The sequence below is a fragment of the Zophobas morio genome, unplaced genomic scaffold (genome assembly GCF_036711695.1).
Source record: "Zophobas morio isolate AGI-343-1 ecotype UQ-CSIRO unplaced genomic scaffold, CSIRO_AGI_Zmor_V1 ptg000021l, whole genome shotgun sequence".
Lineage (NCBI taxonomy): Eukaryota > Metazoa > Arthropoda > Insecta > Coleoptera > Tenebrionidae > Zophobas > Zophobas morio.
This window is the reverse complement of record NW_026972126.1, coordinates 22,891,069-22,907,033: the sequence shown is the minus strand read 5'-3', so window position 1 is coordinate 22,907,033 and position 15,965 is coordinate 22,891,069. Positions and strand designations below refer to the sequence as shown.

General features: G+C 39.1%; 8 protein-coding genes across 10 annotated transcripts in view; 3 read left to right on the top strand and 5 right to left on the bottom strand.

The window, feature by feature from the left end:
- LOC135132678 (runt-related transcription factor 1-like) overlaps positions 1-198 on the bottom strand; it is a 62,462-nt gene extending 62,264 nt beyond the window's left edge. For all 3 annotated transcript variants that reach the window (XM_064060846.1, XM_064060847.1, XM_064060848.1), the window contains exon 1: positions 32-198. The gene's annotated coding sequence lies outside the window, so the exon portion shown is untranslated. The remainder of the gene's footprint in view (positions 1-31) is intronic.
- A 7,519-nt stretch (positions 199-7,717) lies between these two features.
- On the bottom strand, positions 7,718-8,737 carry LOC135132199 (uncharacterized). The gene is made up of 4 exons (XM_064060202.1): positions 8,621-8,737; positions 8,395-8,574; positions 8,053-8,349; positions 7,718-8,004 (listed from the first exon to the last, which is right to left on the bottom strand). Exons 1-4 carry the CDS (start codon positions 8,702-8,704, stop codon positions 7,753-7,755), a joined length of 813 nt encoding a protein of 270 aa, XP_063916272.1. The 5' UTR covers positions 8,705-8,737; the 3' UTR covers positions 7,718-7,752.
- Positions 8,738-8,978: 241 nt separating this feature from the next.
- On the top strand, positions 8,979-10,146 carry LOC135132173 (uncharacterized). Its single transcript, XM_064060159.1, has 4 exons — positions 8,979-9,184; positions 9,231-9,599; positions 9,639-9,785; positions 9,825-10,146. The coding sequence occupies exons 1-4, from the start codon at positions 9,029-9,031 to the stop codon at positions 10,107-10,109; spliced, it is 957 nt and encodes a 318-aa protein (XP_063916229.1). The 5' UTR covers positions 8,979-9,028; the 3' UTR covers positions 10,110-10,146.
- LOC135132174 (uncharacterized) lies at positions 10,099-11,073 on the bottom strand. The gene is made up of 3 exons (XM_064060160.1): positions 10,743-11,073; positions 10,418-10,696; positions 10,099-10,373 (listed from the first exon to the last, which is right to left on the bottom strand). Exons 1-3 carry the CDS (start codon positions 10,959-10,961, stop codon positions 10,128-10,130), a joined length of 744 nt encoding a protein of 247 aa, XP_063916230.1. The 5' UTR covers positions 10,962-11,073; the 3' UTR covers positions 10,099-10,127.
- A 142-nt stretch (positions 11,074-11,215) lies between these two features.
- LOC135132491 (uncharacterized) lies at positions 11,216-12,380 on the top strand. Its single transcript, XM_064060610.1, has 3 exons — positions 11,216-11,776; positions 11,817-12,002; positions 12,044-12,380. The coding sequence occupies exons 1-3, from the start codon at positions 11,255-11,257 to the stop codon at positions 12,317-12,319; spliced, it is 984 nt and encodes a 327-aa protein (XP_063916680.1). The 5' UTR covers positions 11,216-11,254; the 3' UTR covers positions 12,320-12,380.
- On the bottom strand, positions 12,322-13,324 carry LOC135132493 (uncharacterized). Its single transcript, XM_064060612.1, has 3 exons — positions 13,002-13,324; positions 12,660-12,956; positions 12,322-12,602 (listed from the first exon to the last, which is right to left on the bottom strand). The coding sequence occupies exons 1-3, from the start codon at positions 13,254-13,256 to the stop codon at positions 12,354-12,356; spliced, it is 801 nt and encodes a 266-aa protein (XP_063916682.1). The 5' UTR covers positions 13,257-13,324; the 3' UTR covers positions 12,322-12,353.
- Positions 13,325-13,370: 46 nt separating this feature from the next.
- LOC135132490 (uncharacterized) lies at positions 13,371-14,836 on the top strand. Its single transcript, XM_064060609.1, has 4 exons — positions 13,371-13,856; positions 13,900-14,256; positions 14,304-14,492; positions 14,534-14,836. The coding sequence occupies exons 1-4, from the start codon at positions 13,611-13,613 to the stop codon at positions 14,807-14,809; spliced, it is 1,068 nt and encodes a 355-aa protein (XP_063916679.1). The 5' UTR covers positions 13,371-13,610; the 3' UTR covers positions 14,810-14,836.
- Positions 14,811-15,959, bottom strand: LOC135132492 (uncharacterized). Its single transcript, XM_064060611.1, has 2 exons — positions 15,439-15,959; positions 14,811-15,393 (listed from the first exon to the last, which is right to left on the bottom strand). The coding sequence occupies exons 1-2, from the start codon at positions 15,694-15,696 to the stop codon at positions 14,848-14,850; spliced, it is 804 nt and encodes a 267-aa protein (XP_063916681.1). The 5' UTR covers positions 15,697-15,959; the 3' UTR covers positions 14,811-14,847.
- Positions 15,960-15,965: the final 6 nt, after the last annotated feature.

Sequence of the window (15,965 nt, the reverse complement as noted above, 5' to 3'; positions counted from 1 at the left end):
CCCGCCTCAAACCGCCGCCCCCAATACTCACGTGCAAACCATCCAAAATCCGCAGCCGCCACCACCTCAGACCGCCGCCGCCGGGAATCCCATCCGCCGAAACTCAAAAAACGTCAAAACCCGCGAGCACGTGAACGTCAGCACTCTCCCGCGCACGTCAACACCGTTGATTGTTTGTCCACGACTAACTCGATTGCGACTCATTCAAGGCATGCTTTGATGACGGCACGGCGGGACGAGGACGGCGATACGGCGCGCGAGGCGGGCGGGAGCGAGAGGGAAGGCGCGTCGCAGTAGGCCGGTTCCACGGCACGCTTGATTCATATGGACGCGGCCGTAAGGTTGGCTATTGTTTTTATCCCGTGGGAGGCGATTGTGAGCCTTGTCGCCGGGTGGTTTGGGCCAGGCGGGCGACCGGAAGGGGCGGTCGGGGGCGGGGTTTCACGCCGCAAATTGATATCATACCGTGTTTATTGTAATTTATTTATGCCACTTGGTGATTGTTAGTGGAGCTGATAGTGGTTTGGCTGATTTTTAGACGGGGGCTTATCGGCGGCGGCGGCGGTTATCTGCTTCCGGCGGGGAGGGGGCTGGGGTCGGGGGGAGGATGGGCGGGGGGTGGGGTGGTGTGGCGGGAATGATGGGTGCAAAAATGGGGTTTATGGTAAAAAAAGATGGTAGTATTTTATGCAAAAAATATATTTGTGGAGACGGGTGGTAACTCCAAAGCGATTTTTTTGTTATTTATACTGTTCAAAATAAATATTTTTTTTAGTACCTACTTAAGTGTAATGGACTTTTAGTATTGAAATGGTTGGACAAATCCGTCGCATTCATGATCACTGTAATACATACCTACTAGTCTAAAATTAAATTTATTTTATTAGGGCAGAATTTTTAATTCGGTTAGTTTAGAGTTTCTTTTTATAGACTTTATTTTTTGGGTAGGGAAAACTCAAAGTGACTTTACTAATGTTATTATTGCTTACTTAAGTTTTGTGATTAAATTTTCAACGTTATAGCAATTTCCCAATTTTATATGATGAACCGTTCATTTTTGTTTTTAGTTGTGTTAATTCCGACGTGATGGTGGAAGACTGTACACATTTTTTAGTTTTATTAAAAAAAAACTGTGAAGTTTCCTCGTTTGTGGGGCACAACAAATGCCATTATAGAGTGAACTTTTAAAAATGTTTCTGATGGTGTTTAATCTAGGGATTTTAATATATACAGAGTGTAACATTAATTAGATTTCCCAAACAAATCTAATTAATTTCCTTGAGATAACTTGTGTTCGTAAAAAATAAGTACATTTCTGAAGTACCTACAAGTAATATCAGGTCCGACGGCGTATCTTGCAATATTTAGATAAGATTTAATAGTTTTTTGAGATGACGCCATCAGTTTCTGGAGGGGATCAATAAAAAACTTTAAGTAACTGTTCTTTCATTTTATCTTATTTTTTCTAAAGAAAAATCCACCTGAGTTTAAGCTATTCTAAGAAAGCGTAATGATTTTTTAGGAATGAGGAGAGGACAGTTGTAGCAGAGTGTGCTTAAAATTTCAAAGTAATAGGTTCGGTAGTTTCGTAGATTATCAGTTCAATAAAGTCGCCAGTAGACGTCTGACGACGGGAACGGAAAACCGGCACTTTCGTATTCTAGATTTCGTCAAAATTATGGTAGCTGTAACAGACATGAAATTTATTGCAAGAAAAATAATAGTGTTTACAAATTTTAAAAATTTCATACTCAAAACGTTTAAAAAATCGGATAAATCACAAGAAATCGGTTTTTATCCTTAGATATTTTTTTATTTGATTGAACTGTTGTTTCGAATCCTGGGTTTGAAATTCCACAGCGGAAACTAAAAAAAATCAGGAGGAAGATACCAGGAAAGCAATTTTAGTGGTAACAAAAGCAAGTGGCCAACCGTGTAATTTTCTGCATAGAGGAAGAATGTAATTGTCAAAGTCGCTATAAAATTATCAAAAGAAATAGACGGTTGTGGGTAATTTTGTAATTTAAGTTGGTATAAAAAAAAACTATGTAAACTCACTATTTAATAATAAATTGTTTCAAAAATAATACATGTGTTGCTTATTGCGCTCACTAACCACGCAAGTACGTATAGAAATTACTTGGAAAGTAGAAGAATTAAATAATAAAAATTTTAATAATAACAAATAAAATCAAGGCGGATTCATAAAGCGCAAGTAGTGGAGCACATTAATTAAGAAAATTGGCCTACAGAATTTATACAGTATGTCCCACACACTCAGAGCGGTGACCTAATGCTTGTCAAATCATGGCGGGTCAGGTTCGATTAGGTCAGATTTCTTTGCTGAAATTTTTATTAAATTTAATCAATAGTGTAAGCTGATTCATTAATTTTTTTAAATATCCGATATAAGATGATTCATTGATGAACGGTCTTATGAGACCCATTATTTTGAGAAAAGTATGTTGAGAATGCGAGCGCAGCGAGCACGTTTAGGTGTTACTGAAAATTAACGTTTAATTAAATTAATCCCTGACAAGCTAAATTATTAATAAGAAAATTTTTATTGGTTAAAAAAGTGAATCCTAAACTTGTTTGTGATTATCAAATTAGGGAGACTAGCGATCTAAATGTGCTCGCTGCGCTCGTATTTTAAGGGTGTATTCTTTTTTAGTCTAGATATTTGTTTTTATAATGGACCCCAAACAATTTTCCTGTAGGTACATGAGAATAAAGCTGAAAAAAACAAGTTTAAAAAGCGAGCGTAGCGAGCACGTTCAGGTGTAATTAAAAAATGATTCGTTGGTATTCCTGAGAAGCTAACTTTCGTTTTATTTAAAAATCACCATAATATCTCTGGAACTAAAACATCCTGAACGTGCTCGCTACGCTCGCATTTTAGAGGTTGGTTTTTTCAGAGGAATTTACCTTCACAGGAATATCTTGAGAATTGTTATTATAATAAAAACTAAGCAGTTTTGCCGACGATAACCGTTGTTATGAAACCGCATTTTTTTAAAAAAGTACGTCAAGATTGCGAGCGCAGCGAGCACGTTTAGGTGTAATTAAAAATTAACGTCAAAGTCCCTGAGAAACTAAATTATTAATAAGAAAATTTGTATTACCTACTTAAAGTGAGTCCTAAAATTTTTCTGATTATTTGCTAAAGGTGAGAAAACTCTAGCGATCTAAATGTGCTCTCTGCGCTCGTATTCTAAGAGTGTATTCTTTTTTATTCTGGAGATTTGTTCTTATAATAGACCCCAAACAACTTCGCAGAGACTTTTTCCTGCATATCACTTCTACATGAGAATAAAGGCGAAAAAAGAAGTTTAAAATGCGAGCGCAGCGAGCACGTTCAGGTATAATTAAAATATGATTCATTGGTACCCCTGACAAGCTAAATTATCAAGATTTTTTTTTTATTTAAAAATGTGAGTCTAAAATCTCTATAATACCTATCTCTGGGGCTGAAATATCCTGAACGTGCTCTCTGCGCTCGCATTTTAGAGGTTGATTTTTTTCAGGGTAATTTACCTTCACAGGTAGGTATATCTTGAGAATTATTATAATAAAAACTAAGTAGCCTTGCTGACCGTTCATTGATAAATGTTTTTATGACACTAAATTAATTAAAAAAATAACATTCAGAATGCGAGTGCAGCGAGCACATTTAGATATTATTCAAAATTATTCGTCGCTGTCCTTGGGAATTATATTATTAATGAGAGATTTTTTTTTCTCAAAAAAACGTGAATCTTGAGAATGTTTGTGAATAGTTACTAAAATCGAGAAACCCCAACAACCTGAATGTGCTCGCTGCGCTCGCATTCTAGGGTTTCATTTCTTTAAAGTATAGAGATTTATAATTACAATAAAATCTAGACAGCTTTTCTGAGATTTTTTCTTAATCACTTTTATCAAACCAAATTCCATTAAATAGTATATTAAAGAACGAGATTCATAAGGCAAATATTAAGGCACGAATCCAAGTTTATAGAACGAGCGGCGAGTTATATAAAGGATGAGTGCCACAATGGCCTTATGAACGAGATATTTATACTATTTTTTCTACCGTGCACGTTTTTTCGAAAAATTTAATTGAAATTGCAGTTTTTTTAAATCTGGGGAATTTTGTCGTGGTTGGTGATGGGTTGGCCTGACACTTTTTTTAAGTTAAAATTGGTTAAAATGTCTTGTGAAGAAGTTAGTGAAGTCCTTTCGCCTCCCGAAATACGGAAAATTTTAATTTGACATTTGCCACTGACATTCACCTGACATTTCTCGTCATGACTACCAATCTTACCGATCTAAATTACACCAGATCTTTTTGAGAACCCCTTTCAGAACCGTTTTGACGTTATTCGGGTGCTTTAGTAGCTCTATTAGAACATCAAGGTAGAAAAAAAAACGATTAAAATGCGAGCGCAGCGAGCACGTTCAGGTGTAATTCAAAAATTATGCATTATTATCCTTGAGAAGCTAAATTATCAAGAAAAATTTTACTTAAAAATGTGACTAAAGATCAGGATTTTCTAACATGTCCAATTTAATTTTTTTTTTCACTTTCCCTATAAAGTGGGTTATCCCGTTGGGAAAGTTACAATTAATAATAATAATAATAAATTAATAAAAAAACACTCAGAATGCGAGTGCAGCGAGCATATTTACAAATTATTCAAAATTATTCGTCGATGTCCCTGAGAATTATCCTACTTATTACTGAGAGAATTTTTTAGTGTCTCAAAAAACGTGAATCTTGAAAATGTTTGTGAATAGTTACCAAAATCGAGAGATTTCAGCAACCTCAACGTCCTCGCTGCGCTCGCATTCCAAAGGTTTATTTCTTTAAAGTCTAGAGTTATTATTACAAAAAAACCTAGACAGTTTCTCTGAGATTCTTTCTTAATTACTTTTATGTAACTAAACGCCATAAAAAGAGTGCGAGCGCAGCGAGCATGTGCGGGTGTAATTAAAAATGATTCTCTGCTGACCCTGAGAAGCTAAATTATCAACAAAAAATCTATTTATCGTCTACAAAAACAACTTCATAAAAATTATGAATACAATGATAAACTAATCTGTCCAGTAGTTTCGGAAATTATCTGTGTAATAAAAATCGACACATACAGATGGACACGAGAGATCTATTTTTTCGGTTCTAGAAACGTCGCGAAAACATGAAAGTGGCCCTTCCCCGAATAAACCCTATAACAATACTTCCTTAGCTTAAAGAAGTTACTTTAATACAGATATTACATGAAAATGAATTGCTAACTGCAGAAAGGGGATATATCACATTTTTCAAAATGTTGAGGAAATGAATAAAACGTCTCAGATTTTTACAACTACTTGTTTCCGATCCCCGTTTTCAATTGTCGGTTCTCTATGTTCTCAGTTATCAACGAGTGTTGGTTAAATGCATGTTTTCTTTTTTGGGTCAATTTGGCTGTCAAATTTGACACTTGGACATATCCCCTTTTTGCAGTAAAATGAAAAAAAAGGTAAAAAAAACACAAAAACAGCTTTATTTCAGTTATAATTTTACACAAACATGTTATATGTATATCTGACTAAAAAACTTAATCATTATCGCGCTCCTGTTCTACAGTTGGCCAAGTAGCAATCTCCTGCCAAAATGCGTTATAAGCGTCTGGGATAAATCGTAAAGTGTTTGTTATATCCGTCATTTTCTTCTGGCTGATGGCTAGTTATTATACTAATTTTGCACTTAATACACGTAGTCATCTTCTCACAACAAAAATTTAAAACATGTTTAAAATGGTCAATTTTTGTAGGGAACTACAAATTTTGCAATTATGCTCCGCCCCCCAGTCTGGCAACGAATGACAATTTCTCCACTATTGAGTTCGCGGCAGGTGTGGGTGGGGCTTAGTTTAATGATGAATTTTTCATTCGTTTCCAGGCCGAGGAGTGAAGCGTCACTGAAAAATCTATTTCCCTACAAAAATTTACCATTTTAAACATGTTTTAAATTTTTGTTGTGAAAAGATGACTGCGGAGATTAAGAAAAAAGGGCAAAATATAAGCCCCGCCCACCCACCCTATCTCAATTGTGATGATTTTTTTATTCGTCGTGAGCCAAGAGGGCGTAGCTTAATTGCAAAATTCTTACTTCTCTACAAGAAATTACCATGTAAGACATGTTTTTGAGTGTCGTGTTGGATAAGAATAACGCAAGACGTTGAGACCACGGTGTTTACTGCAGAAAGTCGATATCTCCTGGACATATCCCTTTTCTGCTGTAACCGTAAATTTCATCCGCTTGTAGCCCCGAGCTAAATCATTAAACATGGCCCGTTTTTGCAGTAAAGATGTGTTTAGACCTCTAGAACACGATTATGTACGAATGTTATTGTGGTAAAAAATGGGACATGTCCCCTTTCTGCAGTTAGCAATTCAAATATATTCCGTCTATTTTCACAAGCTGACGTTCCACTATAATTCAGCGTATGATACTTATTTAATTATAATTAACACACGATATACTTATTTAAAAAAATTATCCCGTTGATGATCACCAAGTTTGGGTTATTCTAGTTTCTTTGTTTAGTTCTAAACAAAAATGTTTGTTTCGTGCGCTGTCAATCAAATCACCACCTCACTGAAAAATGTAGACGTCTTCAGAAAAAAAAACACCCTTTATTTTTATGGAGAATTCTTGGTGGTGAATTATTTTAGATGCAGAAAGTTTGTGTATATCAAAAGAATCATTGTTGGATGGCGGAAGTGTTAAAATCTGCACAGGAAATTTTGTGCTCGATGCGTCTCTGAAAATGTGTTGAAAAGTATAGTTGAATTAAAAAAAAGAGGGTTTTAGTTTTTCCTTACTTAAGTAAAATAAAATATTGGCTTAATAATTAAAAGTAGGTATGAACTCATTTCTTTTAATTCAGTTATCAAAACGCTCCCTTCAACACCAAATACTTTAGTCATTATTTCATTATCCAGTAAAATATTGTGGTTACAGAATTTTACATAGATACCGCCATTATGCATGATTCATTACCCATCACCTGAGCGAACATTCGTCAGTGTATTTGCCAATTTTTTTTCCGCCAACTAATCTTCAAACTATTCGAAGATCGTGCCTCCAGATTTAGCTTATCCAGCCGAAAGTGAAAAACCGATTCCGACTCCTTCTTCCGCATCAAATTTCGTTAACCCAAAATCTCGTAAATCCCAATTACTAACTATCTAATTCTGATAACTTAATCGTCCGCTTCACGCCTCGCATTTCCCAATTTCCTACAAACCAGCCCGAATCAAAATGTCACTTTGATAAAATCCCGCAATCGCGGGCTGCGCAATCCGCGACGCTCCCTCCACACAGAAGAATAAAAATTGCAATAAAACGAAGAGAAACGCGCTTTCAACGACGCCATAAATATTTTCAGCGCATTCAAAGATGCAACGACGACACATTCCGACATAAAATTCGGTCGAATATTGGATAAGTTGTAAAGTGGAACTCGCATTGACCGCAAGGAAAGTGTTGTGCAGATAATAAAACTGCAAACCACAGATTTACCGCTAATTATTTTTTTAAATGACAGACTGTCTAACGTCGAGTTATGGCCGCCGTAAACAACGACGCGAAAGAAGAGTGCGTGCATTGTCAATCAATTGATATCTAGGACGATGATCTATCAAATTATCAAAGTTATCAACTAATAGTCAAAATAAAGCAAAAACGACACATTTATCACAAATTTATTGACAACGAAACATTTAACTGGCGTAGACAAGGTATTTGTCCCCCAAAAATGTGAATTCGACCCACAAATCAGACTCTATGTAGTTATTGTCACCCACTTGAGAAGCAGCGTCCCAGTTATGCTCCGGCAATTGTTTACCCAAAAGGGTGGTCACCGCCTTTGGAATCAAATCTTCGTCGTAAGTGAAAAGGGCCGTAATCAGGGCTTTCTTGATAGTGGTGACCACATCATCTTTGGCACTTTCGGACTTATCAACCACCTCCACCTACACAAAGCCAAATTACCAAAAAGAAAAACTTGTCAAAAAACATACATCGACGTCTCCATAGAAGACCTTGGTGGTTTGGTTCTTGCCGTCGGCCCCAGGTGTCACGAACGTGTACTGAGCAACGTAGTTCTCCTCGTCGAAGACAAATCCAGTTTTGCCGTTTTTGATACCGGTGAAGATCTTGTAGGCTTTGGTGATAGGCAAACCCTTTTTGTTGTTTGATATCACTTTGAGCACGTTGTTGGTCGAAAGACCCCCACCAACAGTCAGTTTCTCCTTATTGGCAACCTCAGCCAACTTCTTGAACGCCTCTTTGTCCAAAGTCGCCTTCGTCACGCTTTCCTAAACCCCGAATCAGACTCCATTCTAGACTAAAGTTAGACTCACCTGGTTCACCGGGAACGTGAATGTCATAGCAAGCGCCTCTTTCAAGTTATCGCTTTCGAAGTTCTTGGCTGTCGATAGGATCAACGAGACGTTCAAGTTGTGCTTGTCCACCAGACGAATGAACTCCTTCAAAGTCTCCGTAGCGGTGATGTTTTGGGGATATTCGGCTTTTTCTAATTGCTACATTTGTGTTAGTTTCGTCTACGATATTGAGGTGTGTACTCACAGGTTCATATTTCGACCATTTGTAGCTCCCCAGCGCGCAGGCGACAAGAAGGGTGAAGATGAAGAGGGACGTTTGGGCGGACATGCTGGTCGGCTGATTTGTGCTCACGGATTTCACTTGGTGGCAGTTTTATTTAAGGATTATCGCAAGGTCAGCTAGACGGTCAAAACATTTTCGGAAAAATAATTATATAATCGGGGTGATAACACTTTTGTTTTTGTTTGATTGGGGGCAGACCAAATCAACAACAGGGGTCGGGGTCAAACGGGCTATCGAAAATTGGACCTCTCACCTTTGGAAAGTGTTTGTGTTTTTATTTGTGAAAATAGTGATTAGAAGAATCTAGACATTGACCTTCAAGTCAGTGTTTATCTCTAATAAAAATTTAGTGAAGAAACGTTGTCTGAAATGTTTGGCAAATATTTTCTCTTGTCGTTGGTTTTGGGGGTTTTCTATTCAGGAGAAGCCGGACTTCTGGATTCTGCTGGACTTCTGGATTTGGATCTACTGGATGAAGAGGTGTCGCGCGTGCGTCGCGACGCTACTTTGACAGAAACTGACGACGTAAGTAGTTATCTAGATCTTCCAAACTTGACAGTTTGTCGTCTAGGAAGTTTGGACTAAGCGGTGGAAGAGTTGGTGCAACATTATCGAAAAAACTTCCAAAAGAAGCTTCAATATATCTGTAATCGGATGGGAGAACGTTTACGACGCCTCTGGAAACATCAAACAAGTCAACTCTCTAGAGCTAGCATTTCCGGTCAGGAAAGGTGCTGAAACGGTGAAGATGTTAAAGGACCAAAATTATAGAGAACTTCACGACAGAAGTGTACAGTACGAAGTTGCTAGAGTTTTGGAAGTTTACAAACGAATCGGGGCACAAGGAGTTATGGTTGATGTTTTCCTAGAAGCTCGAGATGAACATCTGCAAAATCGGGACGACTCTTCCAGTCTTCTGCACTGGACTCCCGATTCTACAGTAAGTACAAACAATCGAGTTTCACTAACTTGTTCCTAGTACTTTAGAATAGATGGGTTAGTTACTTATAGCAAAACCCAGAATGCTACAGATGAAGAAGTCGAGAAATTCGTGGAAGAACTGCGTTCGAAGTCGTTGTTGTTACAACCGGTTGACGATGCAGAAAGTTCTAGTCCCTCCGTGTCTGTAAGTTTGCTCATCTAGGAAAAATCTATTTCTGGGTAGAGTTATGTTGTAGCTTCGTGGCAAGCGTCAGATGAGATCATTCTAGCCGGTCCTAGAATTTTGGCAACAACTATTTTAGATACGAAACAACAACCCGAAGACTTTCTCCCCAAAAGGTTAGCTCAAGAGTTTGACTTGCACTTTCCAAACTACGACTGGAGCGTCTTGGTAAACCCTGGCGAGTTCTACCTAGACAAAGACGTCTGGATTAAATTATCCACACACGGTTTCGACTTCCACGAAGGACAAGACGACATCTATTTCATATACGGGATTAAAATTTAAATGTACTTTTATTATCAATTAAACAGAATATATCATGTATCTTTTGTTAAGAAGCTTCAACTCGATGATCTTCTTCGGTTTGATGTACCCTTTTTCGTTAAAATCAACCACCAATTGCCACCTGTGACCAAACTCTTGACCAAACATCGCCACCAACGCCCGACTAAAGTCATTCGGCGTGTATTCGAGGAACGCCCTCAAGAGAAGTTTCTTGCTTTTGGTCACCTCTTCATCAGTAAAATTCGCCGCCCGTTTCACCTCAATCTACAACAAACCAATCAAACCGTTCTATTGACATTCATACTTACGTCAAAGTCGCCGAAAACCACTTTCTTCGTCACGTTTCCTCCAACCACGAAACTATACCGCGAGATGTAGTTTTTGTCCGACCACACGTTCTTCTTCCCGTCGTCTAGCACCGTTGACACTCGATGGGCGTGGCTGTTGGGCATCCCGCCCGTGTTTTCCATTTTGAAGTGGTCGTTGTCTTTGCAAAACAAGCTTCGGGCGGCGAGTTTTTCCCCAGCTGCGAATTCCAAAAATTTTTGGCAGGCGGGTTGGTCGAGGGTCGGGCGGGTGCGGGCTTGCTGGAACGTCAACGGTAGAGTGGGTGGTGAAGGGGTGGGTACTTACGTGGTTTAGGGGAATGGTGAGGGAGACTGACACGTCCAAGGCGACGTCGGCGTTGGTTTCTTGTTTGGAGATGACGATGGAGAGGTTGAGGTGGTTGGTTTTGACTATGTCGATCAGGCGGTGGAGCGATTCGACGTCCGAGAGGGGTGATGATGGGAAAAGTGGTGTGAAGGAAAGGGTGGAGGAGAATAGGGGTATCAAGAGGAGCAAAATCTTCATGGTGTGTTGATTAATTCGTAGTTGCGACTGTTATGAGAGTGTGATGACAAGGTCGAGAGTGATTAGTTTGGTTATCTGTTTTTGTTGACTTTATAGACTATAATATGGTTTAGAAAAGGAGACTATGCTAAATATATAAAATAAAGAGGGTGGTGTACTTTTGTCAAAACAAATCATTGATAGCAACTGCATTATTTTTAAATGACCTTTGACAAAAATATTTTTATACCAGTGTTGGTTATCAGTTTCATAACGAAATTCACTAGTATCTGCAGTTAACACAACCAGTGAACATGTTAAAAAAATATCTTCTTTTTTTTTGGGTGTTGGTCACTTTCCATTCACTGGAAGCCAAACCATCGGATCCTCTAGATTTTCTATCTTTCTTGGATCTAGATGAAGTACATGAGGAAATAACGCGTCTACGTCGTGACCCTTCTTCTCCAACTGGACCCTCCATAAGATGGGGAACAAGATTTCCATTCTGGATGCATTTAGTCGACCTATTCTCCGAAAGAAACATCAACATATCGCTCATAGGCTGGCAGAACGTTTATGACTCTGTTGGTACACTGGTAGCAGTAAACTCCATAGAACTGGCATTTCCAGTCAGAAAGAATACAGACGACTCTGAGTTCCTGGATCTTGGGGATTATGATGATCTTCATTCCAGACAAAGTCAACACAAAGTACACAAAAGTTTTGCCATGTTCGAGGGACTGAACAATCAAACAGTTTCGCTCGATGTCATAATTGAACTTAAAGATAAACATACTGACCCTCCAGTTCTTTTCCATTGGACACCCACTACTACAGTAAGTCAAAAATTTTGCAAATATAGTAGTTGGTTTGTAGTATTTCAGACCCGATGGTTTGGTCTCGCTGAACAAGACGCAAAAAGCCACTAAAGAGGAAGTTCAACACTTCGTTCAAACCATACGTTCAAAAGGCAATTCTTCTTTGGAACCGTTAGTTTTAGTGTACGATGAAGATGGAAAATTGAAGACAGATAAAGTGAAACTGGTGGATTTTTCTCTGGTTGTAAGTGTACCACCAAGGATAGTTGTTTAGTTTTTGCGTAGGGTTACGTTGTAGATTCGTGGCAAGCCTCCGACGACATTCTTCTAAAAAGTTCAAGAATAATGACCGAAGTTGCTGTCAATTTTAAGAAGGAGGAACGTGCAGAGCACTTGGGTCGTCGTTTCAACGAGGACTACCCCAACTACGACTGGAGGGTTCTAGTCAATCCGCGCAAATTCCTACTGGATAACGATGTTTGGATCAAGGTGTCAACAGACGGGTTTGAGTTCTATGAAGGGGACAAGGACACCTACTTGGTCTATGGAATTAAAATCTAGACTAAACCATGACACTTTATTGTACCCAAATCAGTTAAATCGAATAAAGCATATATTGTGACTTGTCTAACTTCAACGAAATCATCTTCTTCGCCTTAGTGTAGTTGTTTTTGCCAACGTCAGACGCAAATTGCCACCTGTGACCTGGAAAAGACAGCTTGAACAAGGCGACGAGTGCCTTTGGAAAGTCCCTTGGAGTGTAGACGATGAAAGCACCAGTCAGCAACTTCTTACTCTCAGCAATTTCTTCATCTGTGAAATCAAGCGACTCGAGCACTTGTATCTACAAACAACAAGAACACAGAAACTTGTGTTGTACTTTCAAAGTCGTATTTATTACGTCGAAATCCACGGAAAGCACTTTCACTGTTTCACTCTTCCCGTCTTCGCTTTGCGTGAAGAAAGTGTGCTGCGAAACGTAATTGTGATCTCTGGAGTTGAACCCTCGTCGTTTTGTGTCAAACTCCGTCAACATTCTATGGACATTGGTCACTGGAAGTTTGTCAATGGTGTTTTCCCAAACCGACTCCTTGTCAGCTTGAGAAAGACGAACTTTGGCTGCCAACTTATCCCCACGAGCTGCTTCCAAAAATTTTCGCCCGGTTTCTTCGTTCAGCTCGTCTTCTATCTCAAACCCCTAAACTACCGTGGTTACCAAAACCCAGAAAGCATGAATACTTACTTTAGCCGCAGGAAAAGTCATGGACATCGAAAACTCCAAAGTAGCGTCGTCCTTGGTGTTGTTGGTGTGGAGCACCATGGAGATGTTGAAGGCGCTGCCGTAGGCGAGTCTGAGGAAGCTTCTGACAGAGTCGAGGTCTTGGAGCTGTGTTTTTGGATATTCTACTTCTGGCTTGGAAGAGTCGTTGGAGGGAAAGCGAAGATTCGCGAAGACCAAAGTCCAAAACAAAGGAAGAAGAAAGAGCGGAGTCTTCATTTTCTTCTAGAGAATGTATTTTGAGTGTAAGGTCGGGGAGTCTGAATGCATCTGGTTATCGTTATTTTTACTGATTACACGAAAGTGGTGATAGAGGTTTATTTTCGTCAATCTTTTTGTTGTGAGTGTCTGGGTCGCTGCAACTCTGATTTTTTATTAAAAAACAAGTTAATTGGGTTATGTTTATCAAATTTCGATTATTAGGTAGAGTGTTGCTTCATATTGATAATTTTTGCTTCACAGAGAAGAATCTGATACTGTTTTCGATTCGAGATTCCAAAGATTTTAATCTTTTTACTACTCTTGTGTAATAAGACACCATTTGAAAAAAAAAAACAAACACGTTTGATAAGAATGACCTCTAAATTGATATTGTTTTTTTGGTGTCTATTTATCGCGACAAATTTCATAGCAAAATTCTTCAGTCAACCGAAGTCGCTAAACATGCTTAGGAAATATCTTCTTTTTTCTTCCATTGTGGTTGCTCTTCAATCAACTGGGGCCAAATTGTCAGACCCTATCGATTTCCTACCACCTGTCGATCTTCCTATTGACGAAGAATCAGCTCGTCTTCGTCGGGGTGCAAATTCTTCAACAGATGTGAGTTAATATTTTAGCCAGAAACCGTCTAAATCTTCTTTAGGTCATCTGGAAAACGCGACTGACAAACCTGGCCCGCATGATCCAATCCGAGACTCAGTACAGCTACAATATGTCACTTATAGGCTGGCAGGACGTCTACGACTCTTCGGGAAAACTGACAGGCGTCAACTCCATAGAGTTAGCGTTTCCTCCACTAACCCAAGACGCGTACGAACTCACCTACTTGGACAGAGCCTACGAAGAAGATTTCCACAAAAGAAAGCTTCAACACACGTTTTTCAAAAATTTTGACTACGAGCAACCAAAGCGTGACGGGTTTTTGCTGGATGTTTTACTCGAAGCGCAAGACCAGTACCAAAATAGTCCAATACTTTTCTACTGGACTCCAATCTGGGTTGTAAGTTACACACTAACAACGAAGATAATTTACTCGTTTGTTGGTAGTATTTCAGGCTTGACCGGGGTTTGACTACGTTCAACCTAACACAAACCGCACCCAGAGAAGAAGTGGACAAATTCGTTGAGCTAGCGCGCAGAAAGAGTGACTCGTTTTTGATCAAACCTGTAGTTCTGGTGTACGACGAAGATGGAAATTTACAAGGGGACGAAGTGGAGCAAGACCTATCCATTTTTGTAAGTTTGCTTACAAAAGAATCTTTGTATTTCTGGGTTAGGGTACTGTTCTAGAGTCGTGGCAAGCGTCAGACGAAATTCTTCTCGAGTCGCCGAAAATCATGGCCCAGATTTTCTTGACTTCGACCAAAGAAGACATTCCGGAGGAGTTAGCGTGGAGGTTTAACCAAGAGTTTCCTGAGTACGACTGGAGGGTTGGGGTTAACGTTAAGAACTTTTATCTTGACGTGGACGTGTGGGTCAAGTTATGTTCAGACAATTACGACTTCTATGACTGGATACATGATATATATTTCGTCTATGGTGTCAAAATCTAGATGAACAATAAAGAGATTCATTCTTTATTTTGTTTCTGTTACATAGAATAAATCACGTATTTTGTAAAACCTATTTGAAAAGTGATCATCCTCTTGGCTTTAACGTAGCTGTATTGTCCAGTAGTGGACACAACTTGCCACTTTTGATCCGGATAGGTGCGACTGAACATTGCAGCAAGCGCTTGCCCCATGTCTTTCAAACTATAGGCGATGATGACCCTCGCAAACAATTTCTTGTTCAGATTGATTTCTTCGTCTGTAAAATTGTGAGAATTCACGACTCGCACGTCTATATTTCCCCAAATAACTTTCACTGTTGCGTTTTTGCCATCCGCCCCCGTGGTGAAATAAGTTTTGTGAACAACATAGTTTTTGTCCCTTGATCCGATTCCATTAGTTTTTTCCCAGAAACTCGTCACCATTACATGACCATTAGTATATGCCATAGCGTCATAAGTGTTTGACACTTGATACGTTTTTTCTCTTCGAGACAGACTAATTTTGGCAGCCACTTTGTCAGTACGAGCGAGATCCAAAAATTTTTCGCACTCTTCTATGGTGAAATTAGTTTGGGTGTTCCGTTCCTAGATTGTCAAGGTTATTAAAATTGTAGAAACGTGAGAACTTACCTTGAAGTAGGGGTAAGTTACAATCGTCGAATATTGGTAGAATGATTTGTCCACGACTTTGGTTGCGGAGCGCACCAGAGACACGTTGAGTTTCTTGGCTTCTACCAGTTCGAAAAAATTTTTGAAAGAGTCGAGGGTTGTGAGTTTCTTGAAAGGAAAAACGGTTTCGCCCAAAAGTCTGCCAGCTTTGTCAGACAGTCTCACGTTTGCAAAAACCGGTACGTAGAAGAACGCCAAAAGAAGAAGAGAATTCTTCATTGTGGACCGTTTTGGTGGATAGGTGTTGGAAAAATGTACGATGTTTGGTAGCTTTGTTTTTGTTATCGGTTTTTTGTCTATTTTGTGCAACTATGTGTAAAAACTTTGGTGATACTTTGTATCGTCTTCCAGTCAAGGTTTTGGGTCACTGGAGCTACTTATTTTGTTTGTTTTGTAAAAATAACTGGGCTGATGTTGGGTCATCGTCTATTGAACTTTGTTTATCATCAGGTAACAAAAAAGAGACCACTTTGTGTATCACTGGGTCG